General features: G+C 36.3%; 1 protein-coding gene across 2 annotated transcripts in view; it reads left to right on the top strand.

Annotated features, from left to right (window-relative positions):
* The window catches only part of UNC13C (unc-13 homolog C), a 178,726-nt gene that overhangs the window by 88,849 nt on the left and 62,223 nt on the right, over positions 1-27,654 (top strand). For both annotated transcript variants that reach the window (XM_056347091.1, XM_056347090.1), the window contains exons 13-16: positions 1,532-1,600; positions 2,978-3,067; positions 4,065-4,193; positions 17,031-17,164. In XM_056347091.1, coding sequence (XP_056203066.1) covers positions 1,532-1,600; positions 2,978-3,067; positions 4,065-4,193; positions 17,031-17,164 — 422 coding nt within the window. The remainder of the gene's footprint in view (positions 1-1,531; positions 1,601-2,977; positions 3,068-4,064; positions 4,194-17,030; positions 17,165-27,654) is intronic.

Raw genomic sequence — 27,654 nt, 5'->3', positions numbered from 1 at the left:
TCTTTTATAAGCTAATCAATGGTTTATTATGGAATGACTCTACATCTCTGTTGATACAAGGCTACTCTCAATGTTCAAGGTCTATTAGACTTTTGAGTTTGATCCAGCTTTTGAAATTTAGAATGTTTTGCTGGATTTTCTGTTCTTTTTTTTCTCCACTTTTCTAACGATCGGAACTACTTTATCCTCAGATTGGACAGAGATTAAGTCCTCTCTCTGATGTTAATGCCAGTTTACCTTTGACGCAAATTCCAATCCAATTCAGAGTTCAACAGATGGATGGAAAGACAGTAGTAAGCATCACTAATAGAGATTTGGAGCTCTTTTTTCAAACAATTGACTTATAGGCAAAATATTAGATTATTTTTCTCTCTTGGGTAAAAGGGCATTTGTTAGTGGATAGCTGCACATCATTCATCAAAAAGAACATCTCAAATTCAAGTCCTCAGGCTACAGCTGGGAAGGATTTGACTGGCTGAATAGTTCAGTACGGATTTATAGAATGACAAAAAAGTTCCCTTTTGATTGATCCCTTCAGGGAACTGTGCCAAATTAGTGCCTTTTGGTGTAGGTTAGTGCTCCAGTGATGAGAGACAGTGCACAAAGAACTCTGTTTTCATAGTAGTGCGGCACGTATTTCAGGGGTGGTGTGAATACAATCACGCAGACTGAGAGCTTCCAGACCTTGCTGCTTCCACAAGCCTCCTGCTTTCATGTAGGCTGGCAAGGATTACTGCGGTTCTGTGCAGTGGGCTACGGAATATGTTCGAACTTGAAGACTGTTAATTGGAAACTCTAATTAGTATTACTTGAGGATGGCATGACTCATCTGCATGTCTCATAGCAAAATACTTTCACTGCGCATTCAGCTGTCAAGATAACAAATTAATCTTCACATTTGAAAGGGAAAACTAACTGCATAGTACTACTTAGCTTATTCCTACAAAAGGCACTGTTTCTGAAGCATAATTTTCATTCATACTTTTACACCAAATTCTGCTGTAAATGAGCATCACTTTTTACACATTAAAGGAAGGGGGAAGTGCTTTCTCTAAGAGTTTAGGCAATTACAAGGCAAATATAAAAATTTAACAAGCTTATCTGCTTTAACAAGCCTAGCTAACACAACCTAACGCTTTGGACTTTATGCTGAATTGATGCTGGGTTTGCATTTTTGGTCAGAGACATCAGGAAATGCTTTTCAGTTTCTAGATATTTTGAGTTATTTAACAATGCATCATTTGTTAAGAAAGTAAAATGCTGCATAGGAAAGTCAATGTTACCTCACTAATGTTTTGCACAGCTGCACAGTGTTGAGTGTGTACCAGGTAAATCACAATATAGGATAGAAATGAAAAATAAAGTGAATGTTTCCTTGAAACACAGATATCTCAGACAAGCACTTCTATATGAAACAATGGAAAACAATCAATTTTCCTAGTTACAAATGGAAAGCAGATTTCTAAAAACCCACCAGTTACAGGAACTGCAAATTCTTATGCAACATATTGTTGTTGTTTTTTTTTTACAGAGGGAAAAGTTCATAAAACTGCTGGATCAGTTGCACAATTCTCTGAGGATTGATTTATCTAAATACAGGGTATGTGTAACATATTCTATCTAGAGGACAACTTAAATGTTTTTTCTTGTGAATATCCCTGTGGGATTTATCTGCTTAAAGAAGTTGTAGAGATTAATCCCTTTTTGGCATAGAAGCTGAAAATATTGAGTGCTGACGTAAGACCCCAAATTTTGGAACAAAAGTTTACAGAATTTAAGCAGTGTAACAACAATATTTTTCCAATTTAAAAAAAGTTATTCTTTTCATTGCAAAAGCTAAGAATGGTTCAAAGGTTGACCAGACATTCAAGAAAGAGTACAATTCAACAACTTCAGTTAAATTAATCCATATCTTGATTATGTTAATTTATCTGGGAATTGCCTTCACTGACTCGTGGTGCAAATTACAGTTACTGCTGTATTTGTTTTGAGAGACTCACATCTTTGCTGCAACTTCCATGCTAAGATCCTAGGAATCTTGAAAGAGACTTCACTCCTAATTTTTCTACATGGTAGGAATTCCAGTTTCATTTCTGCCTTATGGAAGCTCTTTCCACCGAGGTATGCTCCAAACCCAGCCTTTCAGGAAAGAAGCATGGACTGAGTACCTGCAAGTTATCATACCATTCTGAACTCCCTCTCCTTTTCCATTCCACTGGATCATGAATGGATGATACATACGCCATATAGGGCTCCATCAGCTATGACTCTCCTTTCAGCTTCTAGGAATGGCAGCCTCCAACTCAAGGATTTCTGTGTTCATCTGGTCTGCTTTCTAAATCTGAAGGAGAAAGGGAATAGGTAAAAGAACCTTAAGGTATCAGAGGTAGTAGAAGTTGCACATACTCAGTTTTTAAGACCATATCCTTTGTGCAGCAGATACGTTCATCCTAGGATCTTTTAATTTTGAAGGATGTTATCCAGATAATATAGGAGCATGAGAATATTTGGCTGTGTTAGTATGAAGCCATGATCGTAACGCTGCTTCCCATCAGTCTTCCTGTTAATCTAGAAATCATAGCAAATGTTTCATAGATTTCTTCATCAAGCTTACTACTGCATTTGTGCCTCCAAGTAGTTTATGTACCATGGAGAACCCATAAATTATTTTTATTAGCAACATTTTCCAGTCTTTTTGTAGTGTTTTGTACTCCATTCATGTTTTGGAATTATCACAGTATTTTAAATCATTCATATTACAAATACAGGAGCATTATCCAGAGGTGTTCCTATTCATGTTGAAGGGGTGCTTATCACTGACTTCCTTACAGGCAGGCTTCAGGTAACAGGTGGACTTTTCTAATCCTTCCAAGCGGCATCTTTGTTTTCCCAGCGGTTTGTTTTTTTTTTCTTAGCTGTTCAAGGATCTTACCTGTAACTCCAATTTTACCTGATTCCTCTCTTCCTAATTCACCAGGATAATTTTCCTGCCAGTAATACTGAAAGACTCCAAGATCTAAAATCAACTGTGGACCTGCTTACCAGCATTACTTTTTTTCGAATGAAGGTATTGTCCTTTATTTGCACAATGGCTTAAAAAAAAAAAAAAAAAAAAGAAGCAGCTGTTGCCTTTTATTTTCCAGGAAAATCATACTCTAGTTAATGCTCTTAATTGATTCATCTGATTCAGTTTTAAATTAGATCTCTCAGCTTACTGAACATCATTGAGGTAAAGTCATCTTATTCATCCTTTGTATTAATAATGTGGTAAAAGCCATTATCTTTGAAAAATAAACAACCGTCTTTTGCATTTTTAACAATGATTTTTACATCTCCTGAAGGAAACAAAAAAAATACTTTTTTATTTAGTTTAAAGTCAAGTCACATAAAGTAAACTCAGTTGAACTTCTTAGGAACACGTGTCATAGAATAGTGTTTTCCTGGTAGTTATAACTCTGCTCTCCTTACTTACTCCAGATGTTGATATCTAGGTGGTCAACTTCTAAAATATTTTTAGAACGGAATGGTACACATCAATATTACTGGATGAAAATACAGAAACAGAAAGCAGCGTTTGTCACAAAAGCATGTGATTTCACTGCATTAGGCACTACATAAGAATTAAAATAATCCATTAAGTTGAAGTTCAAATTAATGTATCCTAAAGTGTAATAAAAAGTGGAACCTATTGCTTTAAAAAGTGAAGAGCTATTTGGCTGATATTCAGAGGAAATTATATGGTTTAATTATTCCCTAAATAATAGAAAAACCTTTAGGTTTTCCACTAGAGGTGAAAACCCTTGGACACATATGCTTCTATCATCATACGAATACTTTCTTTCAAATAAAACTTAGTGATGCGATCTACTTGCTTAAATTAATATGGGTTTTAATGCATCTTTAAACTAAGATCACCTTAAGTCAACACAATTTTAAATATTTTTATCATTGCTATATTTAAACACTTTTCATCTTGTATTACAGAACTTTATTCATTGTAACACTTGGATTTTTTGCGTTCAATCTAATTCTGACAGTCTACCATTTATGAAATATTTTATTAGGTCCTTGAACTGCAGAGCCCACCTCGAGCCAGTACTGTGGTGAAAGACTGTGTAAGAGCTTGCCTGGACTCAACTTACAAATACATTTTTGACAATTGCTATGACCTCTACTTCCAGTTAGTTGATCAGGTAAGGCCAATATGAACTTGTTTCATGCTATTGCTCATTTATTATTGTTAGTTTACCATAAGTAAACACAAAGCATTCCAGTGTTCCTTCATATTAAAGCACTCAGGTTATTTTCATTTCATTTATGTTAGAAGGAGCAATATATCATAAATAAACCTACAGATGGCTATGAACTCTAAAATGTTTAACAAAATGAGTTTCAAAATGAACATGTTAATTCACAACTTGGTCATAATATTGGACCTAACTGTAAAATTGTCCAGGGGCTTTAGGGAATATGACATTAGATTGATTACTGTTCATTTAAGATCTGTAATTGGAAAATAAATTTTAAAAATGTATTATTTCACTTCAGTAGCTCTAGAAAAGAAGCATTACAATTTTTTGAAAATTATATATTGCCTTTCCAGCCTTATATTTTAACACCTGTGGTGCATACTTGGATCCAACCTTTAGTAATTGCTTCAAGGAAGTAAAGGAAAATTCTATAACATTTCTTAAAATTAGTCTGTCGGGCTGAACTATCAATGCAAAATAATTATAGCATTTGTTATATTCCAAATGCCATGCAAAAGCCTGGATAATGCTTTTGATTTTTTTTTTCCTACAATATGGCCAGAGTTTATTCTGTAAGTAATATGAAAATTAAGAAATCTGTATCTGCAAAATTATACAACTGTCTAAAATGAGCATCACTGCTTTATTACATTACCTGTTGTTCCTTACTTCTGCCTTCTGGGTGGTACACTGAAAAATGGTATTTCAATGACTATTCCAGCCTTGAAAAGGGTGAATTAAGTTTTTCTGGCAAATACACAATTGCTGTGTAGTATATAATAGATGAGAACAGTCATATTACATGATAAAAGACCTCAAATTTTATCTGAAAGCACATTTCACTGGAATCCAAAATATTAATTCCTGTATTTCAGGAGAGGCAGTACATGCTATACATTCAAGTTTTTGGAAGTAAGAATTTATTTTCTAATGTTGGATTCCTGTCACATCAGAAAACTTATCTCTAGCTGCCAAGCTTTGAACATAAGAGTTTCTCACCAGCACCCATAGACACTCCACGCTCTGAGTGCTTGTGTATGTTTATTCTCCAACAGATGATGCTGTAAATGGAGAAGCAGTATAAATTAGCAGCAGCTTCAAACATCGCACATATTTGCCTTATGAAGTGTTCTGTTTTCCTGCTAGCAGTTACTCTGCAGCAATTTGATCTTGTCTTTTAAATATATTATGAGCTGTTGCTAGACAATCGCGTAAGTCTGCAGAGTTTATCGGCAGATGCTAGCTGTTTTAGTAAACAGTTAAAAGTGAAGTCATCTTACTTCTGCAAAGCATTGTGACGCATGCAAATGTTTATCTGTATTTTAAAATTTTCACTGTTTTCTGTGAAGTCATAGTTTAACCCATCTATTTTTAATTTATAGTTTAACCCATCTATTTTAACCCAACTATTATATAATGCAGTGATATTGTAGCCTTTCTAATTGGTAGAGAACGTAAAACAAGTTTAAAGTGATGTCTCTCTCCAGTTTATTTTTTTGGGGGGCAATGTCATTGCATTAATTTTCTCTTACACAACTCTACTTAATTAATGATAGAGTAATGCGAAGGCCTGAAAAAAATAAAAAAATCCACAAATATTCACTCAGCTGGAAAAGTTAATTAACTGCATTTCACTGTATTCGTATGCCTTTTCTATTCTCTTTCAGCAAGATTTCCAGCAGGTGAGTTTGTATGCAGAAACTTGAAGCAGGCAAGTGTCTATGGAGTTACGATCACTAGCAAGTACAAGACATTTTAGTGAAAATGTGCAATAAGCAAAATTTAAATTTAAGATAGCTAGTCCACATTCAAAATAACTCATCACTAACAGTAATCAAATGACAATCACATATCTTAATAACAGATAGCAAAACTTCGTTTCACAGCAAGTGAGATGCAATTCTAAGAAATACAATCAAACTGATATAGCTTTAATAGATATGAGTAAAATAATTGAAATTGCTACCTAAATTTTGCATCAGCTCTAGAATTGTACAAGAAAAGTGCCTTCTGCATTATCCTCTTATATTTTGCTACCAATGTATCTACGTATGCATTTAATTTTAGGAACAGATAGGTATACAGCTTGGTGGAACCTATAGCACAGGAGGTTCGTGTTTTAGCTGCACAACTGAGATTTGAGCTGTGAGTAGTGAGAACTGGAGTCAATCAACCCCAAAGCAAGAAGAAATGGTTCATATGTAGGTCACCACCTGCTCTTACTCAGGGGAAAGACTGGCAGCTGTTCTCCTGCCAAGGCCCACTGCAGGTTCAGGGGTTTACCATGGTTCATTTCTTGCCTGAATCATATTGTGGATGATATTATGAAAAAGTGGAACGTAGACAGTCTACTTAAGGAGTAGTATTTCAACCTGGCCAGCAGTAGTAGGTTCCTGCACATTAGTATGTACTATCTCTGTATGTAACCTTTTGCATTTGCTTTTTGTCTTCAACCTAAAATTGTTAAAGATGCCTGCCACAGTATTTCTAGAAAATATTTAATGTCTGAATGTGTGTAATTGTCTGATTTTGGGGTGAAAATAGAACAATAAATGATGAAATTGAGGGTGCTTAAGTTGTAGTTTTGGAAAATTTATCACTGTTAAGAAGAGTAAGAAGTGAACCATAAAATAGGCTCAGCAATTCCCACTGCCTCTTTATTACTCGCTACCTTCATGCCAGAGAGACAACCACCGTTACAAAGCAAATACCTTGCAGCACTGTGTCACCCCTGGGGAACAGCAATATTTCCTGGAGTGAAGCATGGTAAATGTTAACAGTATGCAAAACGTCATACAACAGTCTCGTACCAGAATACAAAGAACAGCTGATGACATAAAGCAAATGAGTACTACAGATGATAAAACATGTGTTTTACTTGACGGTCTTACTGACACATATACTGACAATGTCCTCATTATTTGAGACAAAGCACTCTGATGAGGAATTACCTGATTCCTTATGCAGCAGATGCAGTATTTTCTCTTTTTAATTAACACTGATCTGAATTGGGAGCTAGCTGCTTTATATTAAAAAAAGAATGCCTTGAACTAGTAGTTTAGGAAGCACTTTGATAACCTTCTGACTTAATTTACAAATACGTCACTGTTTCTGTTTTCTTAAGACAACAAAAAGATTTTGAAAACTTGGCTGACACTCAAAATGACCGAAGTCCCTTCAATAATTCTTTTTGCAGTCTTCTCCACTGAGTGAAATCAATAAAATGCAAATCAAACTTCCTGTTCTCTGAAGAGCTCTTGATCACTACAAATCCTTTCATGACTGATACCACCAGTATACTGGAGAAAAACACTGGGATACTCTATATTTGACACCTGCTCAGCAGAATAGTGTTGAAACCTGATTTTGGAGACCTTTTCCTTCTGTCTGATACTTAGCTCTGTGTGTTGTCACAGTGAAGCATGGTGCAGAAGACCAGGAACTAACAACACAATAACTAGTTCTAGAACCAGGTGTTATACAGCTGTAGCAGCACAGTGCTCTTCCCTTGCAATTTATCTCTGCGTAGACATATAGCACCGTAGGTCAGGTCAGTAATGTACGATAGCCTAGCTTTTGGGAATCAGAGTTTCGGTATTAACACGATGCTGTAGATTATGCTGTAGATGCATGTGGATGGACGTACACTTTGAGAGCTGGCTCAGTCTTGCAGTACCCATCTGTGAGTCCCTGGTCACTTTTCCATTTGGGATGTACTTCTTTTTCGTTAATAAAAAATGACAAAGGATTAGTAGATTATTAATTTCTTATACAAATACTATAAGAATTGAATCATGAAGTATGTGCAGTAGTGAAAGCTGTTTATACCAGGGAGTCCTATTTTTCAGGCATGCAAATTTCAGTGCCAAGTAATATTTGTTGTGAGGCTCTTTGTTATATTCACATACTGCTGTAGATGCACTGAAAAGGTTCTAATGTCTTCAGATCTGGCATGCGGAGGGTACTTAGAGACCTATCCTTATGCAGTAGCATTGTTTTTGATGGGCAGCATGTCAGCCACTGTAATAGAAAAACCTTTGATAAGGTACTTTAGAACAGCAGAAAGATGCATTTTTGCTGTGATATTCCAAACCCCATGCTGAGACTTCCCTATCAGAGACAGACCAATTCTTACAGATAAAATTGCTTGTTAGAAGCTTGTTTGAGTACGCTAGGTAGAAAGTCAAGAGAATAGCTCATCATCCAGTGGCAGCACGGAGCTGGTAAAAGGGAAAGTAGGGAAAGCTGTAGAGCTTCAACCTTGAAGTAAGGAAGGGTGGTAGTGTTGTTATCAGAAGAGATGAACAAACAAACTGGTTTGCTATCCAAAGCCTTATACTCTTCAACTGTTTATGTTAACCCTAGGTGCATAGCAGTGAACTGTTGTCAGTTAATGTTAGATCTCAAGAAGACTGAAGACTTTTCAGTGCTGAAATCTGAATGCTGGTAAAGATTAGTTATTAATTAAAAACAATGAGCAAAAAACCCCTGAACTTTACCCAAAGCTTAAATAAAGATTCTCATAAACAATGAAAGTCTAATCAATATTTTTTGAGATTGCAGTTAATTCACAATCCAGCCCCTTTAGTTGTAAACATGTTTTTAAAAGTAGTTCGGATTTATAGCTCTTTGCAAACAGTTTCCTTTATTTATTGATCATTCACCATTTGTGTGCAGTTGCTTCGAGTCCAATTTGTGTCTGAATACTGGCAAAAGCAATTGCACATTGAAATCTGACCTTCCATAATACAGCTCCAGAGTGATGGCCACTAAACATTGACTTAGAATCGAGTGAAATGGAAACACTGACAATTCTGAGAAATCCACACACAGAGATTTCTGCATCTGAGTTTGTGACATACTTCCTGTAGGTTGATGATTATGGGGTAATTAGTAGTACAGCAATCACAGGACAGGCATCAATTCAGGAATGCAAAACCATGTGGCCTCCTGATTACACACTTGAGCTGAAGCCAAAGTACTTCAACCTCCTTTCTATCTAGGTTAACGTGATCATGCATGTATTCATCCGTGCTGTAAATAGACTTCTGTTTCCAAACAGAATATTCTAATAGTGAATGTCCTCTGAATGTCCTCACTACTGCATTTCATTTCCATCCTTCCCCTGTTTCATCTTTCATTTCTGATCACATTGTGGCCAAAAGATTAAGAGCATGAGACTGGCCATGCTACGTGAGATGAAAGATTCATCTGGCTTATCATCCTGTCTCTGATAGTGAGCAAAGCAGATGTCTTGATAAACTTCTAGCCAAGGAAAAGTTTATAAACTATATAAACTTTAGCTCATATATTTGTTCCTTTAATGGAAATAATTCTGTATCTTCCATAAACCTTGCTGACCTTTTCTGAGCATTTTCCAGTTCTGCTATATTATTTTCAGGATGAGGAGAAGGGGAGGGTCCAGATTTGGACATAATGTTCAAAATACGATCACCCACGGAGAGAGAAAGTAGAATAAGGATGTTCTTTGTTGCGTGCTCTGTTCTGATAATTCTTCACGGCTGATTTGCTGTCTTTGCTGCTTTATCATTGCACTGATGTTTTCATGGAAGTATCTATCATAACCTTAAGATGTCTCTCCTGTGGCAAAGGTAAGCGCAGAGTCCCAGTGTGATATGCAGGAGACAAAGCGTGTGGGACATACAGTGATCTTGACTGCTGTGTCCTTACATTAGGAAACAGCCTGTGAGACAGTGTTAGGGAGAACTACCCTTCTGCTCATTGGGTCAGAAAATTGATTTACCTTACTGGAGCTGTACATGACTGGTCTAAAACATCATTGTTTCTTCTTTGTTTAGCAAGTAGATTTGAATTCAAAACCTTGTAAGCAATAATGTTGGAGCCATGGTCCTTTGTAAACTGTTCTGGCGTTATAACCTTCGGAGTGTTAAGCGTGCATGTTACAGTGCAAGGGGCCTACAGTGGCTGATAGATTGTCTTAAGACATGAAATGCGGTTTTTTATAGTTTTGCAAAGAGCAACATTTCTATCCATCCAATTTGTAATATTTATTGTATGCTATATATCATATAAAATATATGATGTATAGTATATAATAAATAAATTTTTAAAGATGCATGATGTTATTGTGAATCCATTCTTTTCCACAGTTGCCCTTTAATCTAGATATGTTGCAGAGAGCAGGGTATTATTACAATTAGACCTCCACGTTCTTAAAAATATTGTAGTGTAGATATTTCAGGACAGCAGGTAGGTTACACGGGTTGCTGCAAAGAGCTTTCAGTAAGTGCGGGGCTCACCTTGGTCTTTCTCCACTTGTTCCCTGCATAAGCACAGTGCTTTTTGGGTTTGTTTTTTTTTTGTTGTTTTTTGGGGGTTTTTTTGGCGGGGGGTGTGTGCAAACCAAACCAGGGTAGCACTGGCCTTGCCACTCCAGAGTCGCCGTGCATGTTACACTGTCCTGAGTGGGCAGAGCAATTAGATCGGCTCCTTTCACATCCCGTTCCTCAAAGAAAAAGAGTGAAGAATCTTAATTAGAATCTATCCAAAAGGATTCCATTTCAGTTCAGTTAGTACTGGAGAAGGATACGTGGAATATGGTTTCTGTTTCAAATATGAAAATAGTTTAGGAGTTACTATACAGTAGGACTGTGTAGGGAGTACTGTTTCAGGGAAATCCCTCATGTTTTGAAGGTATTTTGAGTGCCTGCAAATGGTTTCTGTGTTTAGCCTTTCTAAGTAAATGCTGTAAAGCCAAATTTTCATTCTTTACCTACATGAAAGTATAAAAAAATATATAAAATTATAAAAATAGGTGTGGGTAATACATGTCAATGTCTATCTGTGTGTGCTATGTATCTATAGTGCATATTGTGTATTGCCTAATGATTCTTAACCTCATCCAAATTGAATAGTATTAACTGAGCAGTTTACAAATACAGAAGTACCATTAAAAGTAATACATCTTCAGCTAAGACTGGTCTATAAAATTGCAGTCTGTAGGCTCACGCTAATCAGGGCTACTGTGTTGGTTTCCATTCAGCTTCCATTCTCTCATTATTTATATAGAAAATATCATATTCTGAAACTTAGCTTGGGGCTTGCATTGGATGTACTCTTTGTGCAGATTAGTTTCTGAAATCATAGGATTGGATTTATCAAAGTTACACCCATACAGATGTCATGTATTGATTGCACAGAACATAACAAATGAAAGACGAAGCAAAATAAAACCAGACATTTGTCATGCAAACAGGTAAAATCAATGATGAGAGAAGTTGAAAGCCCTGTGTTCCTCAGACAGACCAGCCTTTACAGATTTGTCTCAGGGTAATACAGATGTAGATTGTAATTCTGCTTCACACTGTGCTGAGATTGCTTTCTTCACCCTCAGCCAGTTTTCCAGAGTGCAAAATATGTTTGCTTGTCAAGTTTAGCCTTTTTTTTTTTCTTGAACATATAGGGGAAAATCCCTTAACATTTTCTCTTTTTCTTTAAGACAATATCAAAATTCCAGCCACTGCCTCTGTGCCACATGATCCATTGTTTGTACTTGAACTCAGGTGACTAGGAAATCGATAGTAAAATGAAATTGAGAAAAAACACGATTCAGTGTAAGAAAAGAATTTATTTTGATACATAATATATGAAAACTTGCTCTTCCTCTTTCTGATTTTGATGTGTTCTATGGCAAAAGACAAACAGTTATAAATCACCTAGTCTGGATCTTGCCTTTAAAAAAACCCACAAAATCCTCAGGATTTCCTGTTTGTAAATCTTAAGTGAATAATATGACTTCTCTTTAAAGCTACTTTACTTATACGGTGTTTGCAATTATCTAGTTTTCCAATGAAATTATGATGTTCTCAATAAAATTAAATATCCTGTAACAAAATATATTACAAAAAACGAAGAAACATCCATTAGGTTATCTGTAGGCTGGATTCCTAAATGACTAAAAGTGAATTAAAACAGCTTTCCTTAGGCAAGCACATCTAACTTACTGTAGCTCTATAAAATAATTGGAACTTCTTTCCTCTGGAACTGACTGAAATTTTATTCAAAACAGCTTGGGACACTTGATAGAAAGTGAGGAACTAATTGTATTTTGCATTAGTCCTGTGATGCTCTTCAAGATTTTCTCTTCCAACGCATGTGGGATCACCGCTGAAGCCAGTGTTGTTCCTGGCATTGACTGCTGTTTGATATTACCCTATTTCATGTGTTCCAAATAAGTTTTCACATAACTTTAAGTAGTTTTAATATACTGTTGTAGGATTTTGCTTAGAACTGTCTATTAGTAAAGACAGTATTCCCTGTCACAAAGATTTAATAAAAAGACACCCAATTTAAGCATGCACCATAAAGTCTAATGCCTGATGAGCAGATTTATCATCCATTGAGTACATTCACTGTACATAGATTCTGTATAAGGCAGGGGCATTGCTGAGATGAAAACCAAAGAGATTTTATATAAACAAACAGATCTTAATTAAAGGAACATTTGGAATCTAAGATCCTTAGCAATACAAGCCTAATCTGGATCTAATTACATGTCTATAATTGCAGCAGATTGCTTTGTAAACTTTTCTAAGTCATAGGAAATGGGTAACAGTGAACTTCAGTATAATGATCAAAAATTTCCCATGCTGGCAATCATGAGCTGTGTCATCTTGGAGAAACGGGATGAGAATGTATCCTTTTTAAAAGCAGAATGAGGCAAACAGCTATATTTGTTAGTACCCAACCAATCACATTTCCTTCTCATGCCTGTTTCGTGTAGTCTGTTTTTCCTGAAATTTTTCATTATTTAAGTTTGCCACTTTCATATTGTTGCTAGACATTTTTGTATGGTAAAGGATATATGATATGCTACAACTTTAGAGTCATCCTAAAGACAAGAGGTAGCCAAATCAATTAACGTGAGCATATAACACCTATATTGTCCTGTCTTGATGGTAAGCCATCATATGGTATTACTGTTTGTTTGATCTGTCAGCAGATGCCTTTTAGGAATATCACTATTCTGGCTTTAGCTGGTTAATTATTGAGCTTTCAAGTATAGGATGTACTACAGTACCTTCTTATGGCATGTCACAGGTCTGTGCATGTGGACAGCATTACCACCCCAAGTTTTGTTACAGAGGGTCAGGATATTTTAAGCAGGCTTTCCTAAGTGAAAAGGCTGGTGAAAAAGAAGGCGATTCTTCTAACTGGCAAACTTTCATTTGTATCAATGCTTCCTGAAAGCTCTCTTGGTTACTACAAGCACAATCTGCGATTTTAGCTTGTTCAGTGAATTATGTATCCACCAAAAATTTAAGATAGGCAACTCCAGAAAATATTTTTTTTGAAAAGTCATGAATCATGAACAGTATCTGTTAACTAGTGATTTTGTCATCTTGATATATTGAGAATTTATGTTCCTCTTGACCTTTTCAGATACAATTTTTTAAACTCTCAGTATTGGTATGATCCTCTATAATGATAAGCAGTATTCAGTGGCTCATATATCTTGTCACCATATTTGTGCCAATGTGGCAGTACTTGGGTAAATTGGCTGTTTAGTTCACGTTTGATACTGGCAGTTTCTTTCTAATGGATGTCACTTGCATGAAAAAAGAAAGTTGCTATTATCAAGATAAGCTTTTTCCACTTAATAGACCATATAGTTAACCATGTTTATACTCGAGAAAGTTTGTTTGTGTAAATTGTTGTAAGCATCTACTTTGCTTATGTACAAACTAACCTAATTCTGGCATTTTAAAGGCCTTTCCACAGCTTCTGCACAGACTAAATACACTGTACCGTGTAAGAATACCTGCTGTTGAGAACTGGTTGGATATGGGACCAAATCACGAGACTGAGACATGAGCTGTTATCATCACAGCTACAAAACTAGAACAGATGAATGTCTTTTGAGAATACAGAGCAGGAAAAGCTTAACTGTTTTTTTTTATGTAATAAGAGGGCATTCTCACTGACTGGTTGCAAGAGACTAATGGTGAACCCACATCACCAAAGCAGACTTCAGCAAAACAGTATCGAAATTAACTTCAGTGCCTCTAGAAGGGTGCTTCATTGCATTAAGAATATGTTAAAATATAAGTATAATTTTATGATGCTGTCCTCCCGCTCATTTTTTCTACACTGTAATGCGGTTTACTATGCCTCTCAGTTACGCTAATCGAAATGTTTTCAAACCAAACAAATTGTATCACTGAAATTTGTAGAATATGAAAATAGCTCTGTTTCAGGATGATTTTTATTACAAGATGGAACTTTCTTCTGTCAGTTTTGGAAGTTTGCAAATAATCCATGTAATCAATCTTCCAACATTGTTTCACCTCATTATGATGCTTCTGTGAAGGCATCTGTTGCCAGAAACCACATAAAGCAAGTAATAAAGCCAACAATAATAACAATTAATGTGGAAACAACTTCAGTGATTCTGAGCATTTCTAAGCCGTTAGTTAGATTTTAGGATAAAGAATGGAAATTACAGCTGGGTGTGGGTGGAATGTACACTTTCAGAGTATCAACTACATCTGTTTGTGTGAGACTATTTAAAAAATACTTTCTCTGGCTAGTTTGAGAAGATTATCTTGATTTTTAAAATATTTCTGTGCCAGATAATTTTTGTAGAAAGCACCTCCTTGTGCAACTATTACTTTGTAAATTAATCACCTTTTGCTATCTATATTAACAGAATTTTACATTCTGTGATTCACATTCACAATTTGTAAAAGCTATCTCAGATACATGCCGTTGCAGGTTTTTTCTGTGAAACGTGGTTCTTGGATAAGACACTAGACTAAATGTGAACTGGCTTGGTCTTCTACAACTGCCTTTCTGTTGGTTTAGTTTAAACATGGACTAGCTTCTGAGAAAAAAAAAAAAGCTATATTACAAATAAATCTTTGACATGGAAACAAGGTCTTTTAATAGAAGTATAATGTACACCAGGGAAGGCCCTCATGAGTGACATTAATATTCCAATATTAATTTTTGTTTTGAAAAGCACTCTTGTTTGCATGTGTGGTTGTTAATTGGTGGTGATACTCGTCACACGGTCCACTGTAACTGCTTCTGAGCCCCACCTTTATTTCGGTTGCTTTAGACACTGAAACTGTAGCATTTGTAGATCAGCAGTGTGATTAATGATGCTCTTCTAAAATATTCCACAGTGACCACAAAAACAGTTTCAATTGTGTTGTTGAAATTCCCTTTCTGCCATTCTAAATGCTGTTAATAGATACAAGTTAATTGAGGTTAAGATAACATTAATTCACTATGACACTAGTATAGTGTCGTATCTATTCAAAGAGACGCGGGGTCCATTGGAGTGGTCATGTTTGGACTACAAAGTACAGGGAGCATATGTTTAAACTTGCGGAATAATAGGCATGGTTATTTTCTGGCTTGCTAGTTGAGTGAAAAGACCCCTTTCTGACAGCTGTGTAGATCTAGCACGCATAGACATACTTCTGTGCGGCAGAAATTATGTGTGTATGTATGTGTGCATTCACATAGAGATGAAAATATTTCTTATCATAGTTGGTTCTCTGCTGTGAAGTTATTTATTGGACATTGATAAGGAATCTGATCCTTCTGTCAAGTGAAGAACTGAAAAATAATTTTGTCTAGGAACCTGTAGACTAAGAATTCATAAATCAAAACTGTAGAGACAAAATCTAGCTGTAAATGCACATTTTAGTGACATTAAAAAGTATAAAATTCTTAATAAATGTTTGTAAGTGGTGAATATTAATACATATTTACAGCTATATAAAAAGGTTCAGAAAGCAGGCTTTTAGTCAAGAGGAGTAAAACCCACTGCTTTACTTACCAACTTTTAATTAATGACTAGAGAGTCACATTGGCAATCCATCGGATATATCAGTGTGTCCTGTCCTCCCTCGTGATTATTACAGAAATGTAATGGGGCATCTCAGGTTCTCTGCTTTGGATGTAAAACTGGTTGCAGTCCTCTTCACTTACAAGCAGTGTAGAAGAATTCCATTTCCCTGGATAAAAAACTGAATCAAATAACAGATTGGTTTTGCACATAGCTTTAAAATCTTTGGCAAGGTGCCACCTTGGCAAGCCTCTCTTTTGAATATTCCTGTGTACCTTTTCCTAGTGTTTTTATGTGTCCAGGGATTATTCTTTTTCCCCTCATACTTAATGTGTTTTCCTCTGCCTCTCTTAATTGCACAGTTTGTGATGTTTGCCAGTCAATCTATGAGTCTCCGGAAAAATCTCTATGCAGAATAGTTTGGGCAATAGTCTTAGTTATTTTGGCTGTTAAAAAGTAAAGGGAAATTTAACTGCTGCTTCATTTAGAGAGAACAGCATAGCAGTTGTTGGGCTTGAAAACTTCAATGTATAATCCAAAACAAAGAAAGAAATGTTCCTTATCATTGATTTGTTCAGTATTTATTGTGTAGGATATTAAAGTTCTGCCTTAGCAGACAATTTTACCTGCACTCTGTTTCAGCACAACCAAGAATTTAAGAATGTATTTCATTAAAGGGTGGACATGCACTAAAAACCAAGTCTCTATTGATGATCTTTGCTGACCTGGCTGTCTTTTCTCTGTGTATGTCTTTTGATAGATGTCCACAGCCAGGTATAGTCTGTCACACAGTCTCAGTTGGATAGACAGTCCTTGTCCAAAATTTCTGAAGAGTCTTAATACATCACTCTTTCCAACCAAGTACTAATCTTTAGGTGGAAATCCCATAATATTTTCTATAATTTTTCTAATATAAAATATATTCACTGTTGTTTTAACAGGGTAAGAAACAAGAAGTTCCTAAAGAAGACCAGGGACCAACAACAAAGAATTTGGATTTCTGGGCACAGCTTATTACTCTGATGGTCACCATCATAGATGAAGATAAAACGGCATACACACCTGTTTTGAACCAGTAAGTAATTATTTTCCCCGTAAAAATTAAGAAACATGGATTTATTAAAATTAGAGCAGGAAATGCAACTGAATCAGTAGTTGTATTTTAAATATAATCTGGCTAGGGATATTTAAAAATTCAGGATATAACATTGACATGGTTTGATGAAGACTTAGTGCTCTGATCATGGAAAGAGAACTAAAGACATGTGGTATATGAACACACACCCCCCCAAAAAAATTAAATAGCAACATATTATGCAAGAGAACTAAATGGATAGGGAGAAGGGAACGTTCAGTGAAACAATGTGAGGGTATTAATGTTATGGTAGCATCTTGGCACAAAAGGTGTTCAATTTATGCTGCGACTGGTTTAGGCATTATAAAGAGTTTTAGGGATATATTTGTAAAAAGAATAATGAGCCTCACAAAAAGACACTCTCCAAATTTATGATTGGATAGACAAAAAGCCTGACCAGGCTGATTTGAAAATTTATAAAATTTGTAAAATTGAAAAAGAGCAATATCCTGGATTTACCGGAGATGGAAGTTTACTTCTCAGAAGTGAACAGGTAGCAGAGAGGGAGGTAAAATCAATAACCAAGACAAGTCAAATAGCTTATGGCTGATACACTAGTAGAGACGAGAGAGTCAATCGATAAACACAGAAAGAAGAGATAGAGTAGTGGGTTTTGAAAATAAAATACACAGGAGGAGTGCAAAGGAACATGTTTCACACATTAAGGCTGGAGAAACAGATGTTGCACTAATTGAAATGTGACAAGGTGAAGGCCTAGGGAAAAGTTTTAGCTCTTGTAGCTCGTCGGAGCTATTTTACAGAGAGATTCTAGAAAATCTGGGCATAGTCTAGCTCTGATGACTTATGCAAAATTTAAAATTTAAACTTACATCTCTGTTATAGCTAAACAATTATTAGAGGTGCCTACAGTGGCATTTAATGGAACGGTTTGAAGGGGAGCAAGAGCAAGTCTGTTTCTTTCAGCCAGAATAGGATAGATACTGAAGGGCACTCTGTACATGGAGCTGTGCTTGCCTCTTGGTAGAAGGTACCACACTTTTTATGGGCCCACCGTGTAATTACCAAAGAAACCTCCTGGTCTTAACCAGAAGTTGGAAGAGTTTGTTGCCTTCTGATCCCTTTCTTTCCTTTAAATAAATGAAGGACTGTTTCAGTCCTGGTAAGAAACATTTCTTTGCTCAATAATTTTCTGCAGCGGCATTATTAAGGAACAAGTTCTTACTCTACAGAGGAAATAACACTCTTTTCTTATTTACTCCATTTATACAACTTAGTGTGAAGTTCCTCTCTTAATGAAAGTGCAGATTTTTATCTGACTATCTGTATAGCAAATATACTTACTATAAAACATTCAGATGGAACAAATACATACGTGTGTTTTATTTCAGTCTCATCACTGAAATTAAGAGTAATTGGTGGTTAATTATCATAAAAATCGTTCTAGCTATATTCTTACCCAAATGTGAGGAAGAAATGGAGAAAGGACAGATTTCCTCTGAGGAAATTAGGGGGTTCCCTAAAGCACAGCTGAGTGATTGTGTAAGATGTGAAATGAGAATCAGGAGTGGATGGAGTAGGGACAGGTTAAGGGAGAGAGTTTATATCTGTGACTTCTCTCCCGTGTTCACTGTTGTTTTGGAAGTGGAAGAACACTAGGAATAAAGTGTCTTTGAGAAACAGGAGATATCAGGAGCAAGAGATGAAGATGCTGTGGGTGGAAGAAATTGAAAAACTGTTCAGAGTTGCTTTGCACACCTTTTTTAAAAAAGAAAAGCTTCTCCCAATACGAAAGCATCATGTAAAAACTGTTGAGAAAAATGACAGAAAGCCTCTTGCCCCTTGCTTGTCCTAGAAGAGAAAATATCAGTTAAATGCACAAGAATACTGCAAAACTGTGACTCCTTATCAGAAATAGATGGCCATGCAATGTCTCAGTGGAATATTCAGGCCTATATCCATTTGAATCCTGTTGTAGAAATGCTCCAAGTATTCTGATGGGGGGTTTCACAATGGTATGATGTGGCTTAGAATTTTTTCCCTCAAGCAGTTTTGGAAACCCTAATTTTATATGTACCTTGGAGGTAAAAAGGATGCTGTGATAGAGCAGTTTGAACTGTATCAGATGATAAATCCAGCTGAAACATGGTGTGATTGCCTCAGCAAGCATTGTGGTAACTGAGGGACCAGACCAGACCATTCAATGGGTGTTGTATGGGCAACTTGTGGGTCTTACATGACACAAGAAACTTGACAAGTTTGAGGGGAAAAGTATGAAGTCTACTATTTAAGTTGTAAAATTCTCATTCTACTAGTTAAAACAATGTAAAATGTGATTAGAACCTGATGCACAAGCAAAGTTAGGACTTTCCAGCACTTGTCAAACATGCATTGTACACACCATGAGACAGAAGAAATTGTTAATAAAATAAAATATCTGTTCCATTAAAAGGAACAGATTAAAAAATCAAGAACAAATTCTTCAGCTGAAATATGCTTGTATATTTGGAAATAAAGGTCTAAACTTTTTGCCTCTGCACATCTTTAGTAAAATATTTTCCCTTAATTGTGTAGCACACTTACTCAGAATAATCGTGTGTGTTGTTGTAATACACCCTTAAGAAACAAGACAGCCCTGGTGGGACTTTTAGATTTGTTATTTACTGATAACTTAAATCTTTGCAATGTAAAGATCTGTTTTCTTTCCTCTGTGAACTCTGTGTTTCATACCCTTATTTAGTACTTCAGTACTTCTTTAGTACTTTTTTTTAGAACTGTGGTTTAGTGACTACTGCATGGGCAAGCTGAAATACTGGGTTAGCTAGCACTTGGAATATTTAGTCTCTGATAGCTAAAAATCACATTTTGAAAGGGAAATAAAAATCATAGTTACAGTTCAAGAACACATGCTATTAATGTTGTCTGAGATTACCAGGTTTGATACCCCCATTATCTGATTCAATGAAGAACTGGGAAGTGAATATTGTTAATTATTTGGGTAATGAAAGCATAGATGGTGTTTCAGAAAAGCTGATCAAAGATACTTAGAGAAATTACTCAAATGTGAAATAGTATTGGAAAATCTGTTAGGAATTTGTATTTGCAGTCAGAGATGAGAACTTGGAGCAGTTTCAGCCCTATGTTCTTGGGGAAGACATAGTGAATAACCAACTCAAAGAGAATGTTAAGGTAAAAACCAGAGCCTACAGGATGGGGGTGGGGGGGCAGCAGGAACTGTATGATTACCAAAGTTAAATTTTGGAAGTCAAATAGCATTAGCTTAAAATTTAAAAAGCCGAGACAGGTAAACATTGCAAAAGAAAATAGGAGAGAGCAAAGAAAAATCTAATACAATGGGAGTGAGCTCTCTTTGCAACAAACATGATATTTAATTGATATATGATTTGGGCATTCAGAAATTAAAGGAGAATAAGGACAAGGAACCTAACTGATGCATGTTGATATCAGCTCAGCATAGAATGGCAAATGATACCGAGTGTTTGGAAATGGAAATGATCAGAGTTGCTGCAAAAGCAAACCTCCAAGAGGTTTCACACACTCCCTTCCCATTCCACAGTGTGGAAAGAACTGGCATATGTGCAGGAGCAGATTTCCTCATGCTTCAGGAACTAGGATTTTAATACATCAGTGAAGTCAAGGACAGTAAGTTATATTGAAGAAACAGCATAACTGTAACCTATGAGTCAGTGAGTTATGAAATACGTGTTTGTGGAAAAAAAACTCAAAAGCATGGAAGTAAAAAAGATCAGGTCAACTGTATCATGAATTGGACTAAGTCAGGCTAACTCTAGAATGTTTATTTGATAATGGAAAGTGTATCTGATGTGGTTTGTGTCTTGATTCAGTGATATTCCTCACTATCAATTACAATTCATTCTCTGGAAGCATATGAATATCACTTAGTTAATCAAATTTGTAAATGGTATCCTGTTTAGCAAAGCAATACTCTATTCTTTCGCAGGACTTGCTGCCATTTTCTAATGTAGCAATCTATCATACCCTTTAAGAACAGATTAGTTAGATACACTGGACGAAGTATCTGTCTTGTCCATTATGTTTTCTTCAGGAAATGGAACATTGCTTTGGTTAAAAAAAAACAGCTGTGGATAGATGGCGGATAGAGCACAGAAAGTGAGAATAAATGAACTCTGCTCATGGTTTAAATAGAATACATATTTTCCAAAATCAGATAGAACTTTTGTCTTAAGAGCTAGTGAAGCAGTGACCACGCGCAGCACTCCACAGAGAGAGCCATCTAACCTGTTGCTGCATGCACAGCACAAAAATGTGCGTATTCACACACCAGGACCAGGCTCTCTCCAGCACCTGAGTGAGACTGAACCCACCAAGTATGGAATACGAGCTATTCTAAGAATGTACATCTGAGGTTCAGGGACTTCACTATTCCTAAAAATGTAACAGACTGCAGATTTGGCAGCACAAAATAAGAAAAAGCATTTTAAATTGTCATGATTGGAATTTCTTAGTTTAGGACTGAACTAGAGAAGACATGCAGTACTATCTTAGGTTAAGTGCTTTTGGGTGTTATTTATGTTTTGCTTCATACATTGATTTTTCTTGTTTTCTTTCAAGCTGAGTTCAATTTCATTCCATTGATTGGTGGTTTTATATATAACACTTTTTTACAGCTAGCCAATGTAAACAGTTGTCATAAAATTTTTACTTAATTAAAATCAATAGAGGGAAGACATTCATAAGTTACTATCTTTTATAAGCAGTTTAGTATTTTTAGAAATAGATAGAAATGATCATGTACAGGCAACCTAATGGTTAATTTATTTCCCATGAAAACCTAGCATATTTTGTTTATTAAGAAGTTCCACCAAATAGTGTTGTATGATTGACGTATGAGTTGAGGATTAGAGACTGTCATGCAAGTGAGGAAGGTGATTTAATAACAATGTTTCAGTTATACTGAAGTTTTATAGTATTTCCCTAAAAATAACACAGAAATTGGGAAAATATGGCCTATGAGACAGAAATAATTGTAGCAAGAGGAAACAATGACTAACAGAGCACTCTCCTGGTTATCCTCTTCCTTCACTGAGAAATTTGAAAATGTGTGGCTTTTACAAAGATTAGGAAATATATGTGAATGTTTGCATGCGAAATTTCTATTATATTTTGCTGCTTAGGGACCACATTCTGAAATAGTTCGCAAAAGAGAAGTCTTTTTACCTAAAAGTAACACGATAAAATACAGATAACGCAAAATTCCTTACTTACATAGATGCTTTAGAATTTGACCATTGATTATCCATTCCCTTTACTAAGTCAGCTGCTGGTGTTACCATTTATCTTTAGCATGTGGGAAATTTTGTGTGCTTCTGTTGTGTATTAAGCCTTGTTAGTTATTGTTGCGATGTTGCTATATGTGAGAAGCTGTGATAGCTGCATAATACCCATAATGGTGATAGCTGCATAGCACCCATCAGTCTCTGATTGTTATACGTATGGAAACTAGCATGAGGTTTGGAAAGCAAGTTCAGAGACAGCTTAGAATTAAGTATACACATAACCCATAAACACTAAATTGAAGTATACAAATTATGGAAACATGTTTTACTAAATGCTTAGACGTAGGGAACAGAGAGAAGATTGACTCCGCAAGAACAGAAAACACAAATCTTTGTGGGGGTTCACACACAGGGAAGAAGCCCACATTTTCTTTTACGTATAGTCCTTAGATCGCAGGCTTAGGATAGCATGTGTAGAAAAATACAGTTGTGTTTCATTACCGCGATGATGAGGGTATAACCAATAATAACCAAATTACAGAATAATGAGTTTAATGTTAGGTAGATACTCATAACACAGGAGACTGGAAGGAGGCTATTTCCTTTCTGTGCTGCTTTACAGCTTCTGGAGTTACAGCGCCTCTGCTTTTGAGAGCAGATCATGGCTACCATCATTCTTCTAGAACAAATGATCTCAAAAGGAAAAGGCCTTTGTATAAACCAGTACTTCTGTGAATACTGTTAACTATCCTTCCTCCAACTTCATGAAGAAATTCTAGGATGTGTACATCTTTTCTGATAAATGTGTGTCTCGTATATTCCTTCAAATAGATCTCCTTCCCCTGAGCAAGGTAAAAGACTTTGCAAAATAGAATGAAAACCTAAATTTCTTTCTTGGGTTTCTTTCAGAGACTTTAATCTGAGAGATGACTTGGGATCTACTCCAGTAATTGCATTTCTGGAGTGCAGTTAAGACAGAGCTTAGGAAAAAGAGAAATAACTCTCCTTTTTTTGCTGAGACCTTTATCTGAAATCCAGAAATATGAAATGCTGTTTTCATTAGAGTAAGAAATATGTGATAGGAGTCAGATTCTTGGTTCCTTTCTTACAGCAGAAATACTAGCCATCCCCTTGCTCAGAATGACCAGATGAGCCATTGCACTGAAGTACGGCACCCAGTAAGCCCCTGGTCTTCCATTTCTGTCACTGTCCATTTAAAAAATTCTTTAGGCTTTTTCTGTCTGCAGCTCACTCAACTTAGAGATGGTATCTCAGTCTTTGATTTAGAAAAATAAACCCCAGACCATCCAGCTTAGTTCTGACTAACCATTTGACTAGTTTCTTATGCAGTCCAGCTCTTCTTAGAATATGAGACTTGATCTCTTTCTCTTAAGCACATTGAAGCACTTGGGATACCCTTTGGCTTTTTCTGGATTACTGTTTGAATCCAAGCCCCAGCTTTAGCATCCATTAACATCTGGGGCACAACAATAAATCATGCTAAGAAATCCTGGAGCTGTCTGTAACTGGTCTGGAATATAATAATCGTTTCAGTCCTTTACTAAGAGATGGTTTCTCACTGAGCTCGTTCATCTGTAGATGAAGTTTCTCTTATATCAAGCCTCGGTAAGAAAAGGAGAATCAGCCCTGTGTGTGACTCTAATTGCTGCATATTTTGTCAGAGAACTAGAGAACTTCTGCACTAATCTAACTGCCTGGGTCTGTGAAGAATTTGACTTTGGGTTTGGTGCTTTTTTTTCAAATGTAGTGAATTGGAAAGATTCTTCTTGAGGACTTGTTTCCTCTTTATATTTTAATGTTTTGACTAATTTTTGCTTCCAATTGTATCTGTATTTTTATATATGTCAGAATTTGCCATCAGTTGTGGCCCCAAACACAGATAAGTCAGTCGTGACTGCTGTGATACATGCCTTCCTCGAGCAGTGTCCAAGGATTCTATGTGAAGGTCACTGTTAGGGAAAACAGAATTATATAGCTTCTTCTGTCATTATTCTTAGCCAGAAAGATACATTACAGTTGAAAAAACATTACTGCTGCTTCTGACATTTTGAACCAAACTCAAGATGTGCCAGAACTATCTATAGCTCAAACTGAAAGTTGTACTTACAATTGTCAAGTACTGATTTTAGCATGACGGCAGGAAGGAATGTCATATAACATGAAATTTATAAGAAGCTGTCATCCTTCTTAAGATACTATTTTTAAGTTCCTCCAAGGAGTTTTAGCAGTGGCAACAAATTTCAAGCCTAGGCTTTTTTCCTCCTTCTTTACCTGTAGACGTACAGATGTTATAATTTGAAAATGAAGAGGATGTTGAAAATATTAAATTTACATAATATACTTAGAAGCCAAACCAATCTGAACAGATTAGTACCGGAAAATAACAGGCATAATAAAATCTCAGTCATGTTCTGCTCTGCAGTTTACATTACTGTTTATTGTATACAATCCTAACATGAGCATTTTTCATAATGCTGATATTTCAGTCTTTCGGTTTAGTCAGACAGCGTGGTACGTCTGACAATGCTGAGTGCATCCTGACAAAGTGCAAGCTGGGAATGAGGGAAGACGAAGCTTTTGGGGAGTTATGTACTTGGAGATAAATATAAAATATTGATAACCTGGAATTTTCTATTCGTATTTATTTCACATTTTCTCTGAAAATTCATGCAATAGTATGTGTATATATATTTTTATGTATGTGTGTGTGTATTAAAGCAAACTAGAACTCTGTCCTGGTTCAGAAGAGGGCTCAGAAGATTCAGAAGTTTCAGTTCTCTTGTTGACTGGCATTCACTTGTCATAGGATCTTGAGCAAGTCTCTTCTACCATGTCTTCTTCCCCATTCTCTGTCTTTTTAAACTGTGAGTTTTGAAGTGATTCTCTCTTATTATGTATTTTAAAGTTCCTGCATAGCATTTTCTTAAACCTACCAGAAGCTTCGAAGTGCTACTGTAATGTAAATAGTAAACAATATATTATTATTACATGAGAAACCTTAGAAATATTAGTAACCAAATTAAAGTAAATGTGACCACTCATGCATATAGCTATCTCTGAGGAAAATGGTGGCAGAAGAGGTGCACACCTTAGCTGTACCGGTTACACTTCCCCACAGGAAAAAAAGGCTCTCACTTGCACATAGTACATATATACATAAAGTCTTCATCAGTATTCTGCAGCCTCAAGTTGTGCATGTGCCCTTGTATTCTCTAATTGAATGCACAAGTGGAGGTATGACAGTGGGGTAGATAGTTTAAAATACATGTAAAATGTTAGGGAGATGAAAAACACGTATGTTAGTATAAATTGTGAAGTAAACATGACACAATTTTTAGCGCTTCCCTTAGAAAAGGTAAAAACCACCCAGCAAGTACCAGAGACTAGAAGCACACTGTGAAAATTGCCAATATTGTCCAGTAACTCCTGGCAGATGGGGAGCCATTAGAAGCATTCTTGATTATTTCCTAGAAGAAAAAAGACTGGGAAAAAAGTCCCGCAGGCGTTAACCAGCTTGTCACTCTATGACAGATCGCTTCTTAACAATCAAATCAACAAAAATGAGCATAATATTCATTGAAATAATATGGACATTTGCCACATTGTTCACAGAAACAGCCCTGCATGAAACATTCCTTGCAAGCCTGTCATTTTACAGTTGGTTTCTTTGCTTGCCCTGATAGGATGGATTTGTATTGACACTTAACACTGACCACAGGGATGCAGACGTATGTTCGATGTTAGATTTCAAGGACAGTCTAAGTCAGCCTGCCCTCAGCACACCTGTGCTGGAATCAGTGATGATGCTGCTCTAAATGAGATCTGCAAAGTCACTACCTGTGTGGCACTGCGGAAGACGCAGATCGTGGTATCGAGTGAGATTTACTACCGCTGGCTTGCACCTTCAGGCCTAACAGTAACATAGCCGCAAGAGCAAGTATCTTGCCTCAGCAGCAGCCTGAAGGTCAACAGACTTTTGTCCTGTGCCCATCAGCACAAGGTTTGGGAAGTGGTAGAAGAAATATCTAAAATGTTGCTTGCTTGGAAGTTGCCACCTCTGCTACAACTAGTGAAGCTGAACCAGCTTCACTGCTAGACACTGTGAGTTCTATCTGAGTGAAGAACCCCACTCCTGACACACTTGGAAAAGCTTCTGTTCCTGATGTGCTATGTTTTATGAAGTACATTAAAAAATTGCCTATTTGAAGTTCTACAGGTCTTAATTTTCTTGAGATCTATATTAGTATGCCCACACTTGCATAAGAACTCTGTCAAATGGAGATGAAGTGGATAATTTGACATGTTTTAAAATGCCTATTTCAATGGATAACTCTTGCATTTATATTTAAAATATGTAAGTGATTGTTTGATTTGAGTAAGAAATTAAGAGGTAATTTGAATATCTGTTCATTGGGTTTTTTTTAAATCTGTGGAAATCTCAGAAATTCTTTTTTAATTCCAGGGGTGTTTTTAATTGCTTTTCAGACTGTGATAATGGAACTCTCATAAACCATGACATTTGTTACTAAAACAAATTTCGTGCAACAGAGGAATGTTAATCAAAACACGGTACTATGTAAAGCTCAGCTACCATTTTAGCAATTTAAGGACCTTAAGAAGAGACTAAACCCTGCTACCCTTATGATTAAAGCTGCTAGTGCAGCGAGTTGTATTTTGCATAGTAATATACTGGGCTGCGGTAGGAAGACCAGAGCCCACCGGTTGAAGGAAGGGATTGCTTCCTTCTGGTCAGAACATGTGAGGCTGCATTTGGATGGTTCTTTCCAGTTTTGATTCCCTAGTACAATACAGACATTGTCAAACTGGGGAACTACAGTGGAGGACAACAAGAAGCTTAGGGGGATGGAAGATGTGATGTGTGAGCAGAAGCTGAGGGAGCAGTTCACACAGCCTGAGGAGAACACAGCTAAGGGCAGTGCTGGTTGCATTCTTCAGCTTCCTAATGAGATGTTACAAGGAAAAGACAGAGCCAAACCACTTCCAGAAGTGCACAGTAAAAGGCACGAGCACAAATTTCGGGTAGGGAAACTCCTATTAGCTATACAAGAGCAAATCCTTATCCACAGTGAGAGGGGTCAAACACAGCAATAGGCTGTCCGGAAAGGTGGTGTCATTTTCATGAGGCAGTCAGGATTCATCTGCACAGGCCCT

This window comes from Falco biarmicus, chromosome 7, assembly GCF_023638135.1.
Source record: "Falco biarmicus isolate bFalBia1 chromosome 7, bFalBia1.pri, whole genome shotgun sequence".
In the NCBI taxonomy this organism is placed as follows: domain Eukaryota; kingdom Metazoa; phylum Chordata; class Aves; order Falconiformes; family Falconidae; genus Falco; species Falco biarmicus.
Note: the sequence above shows the minus strand (reverse complement) of the source record. Positions and strands in the feature narration are given on the sequence as shown.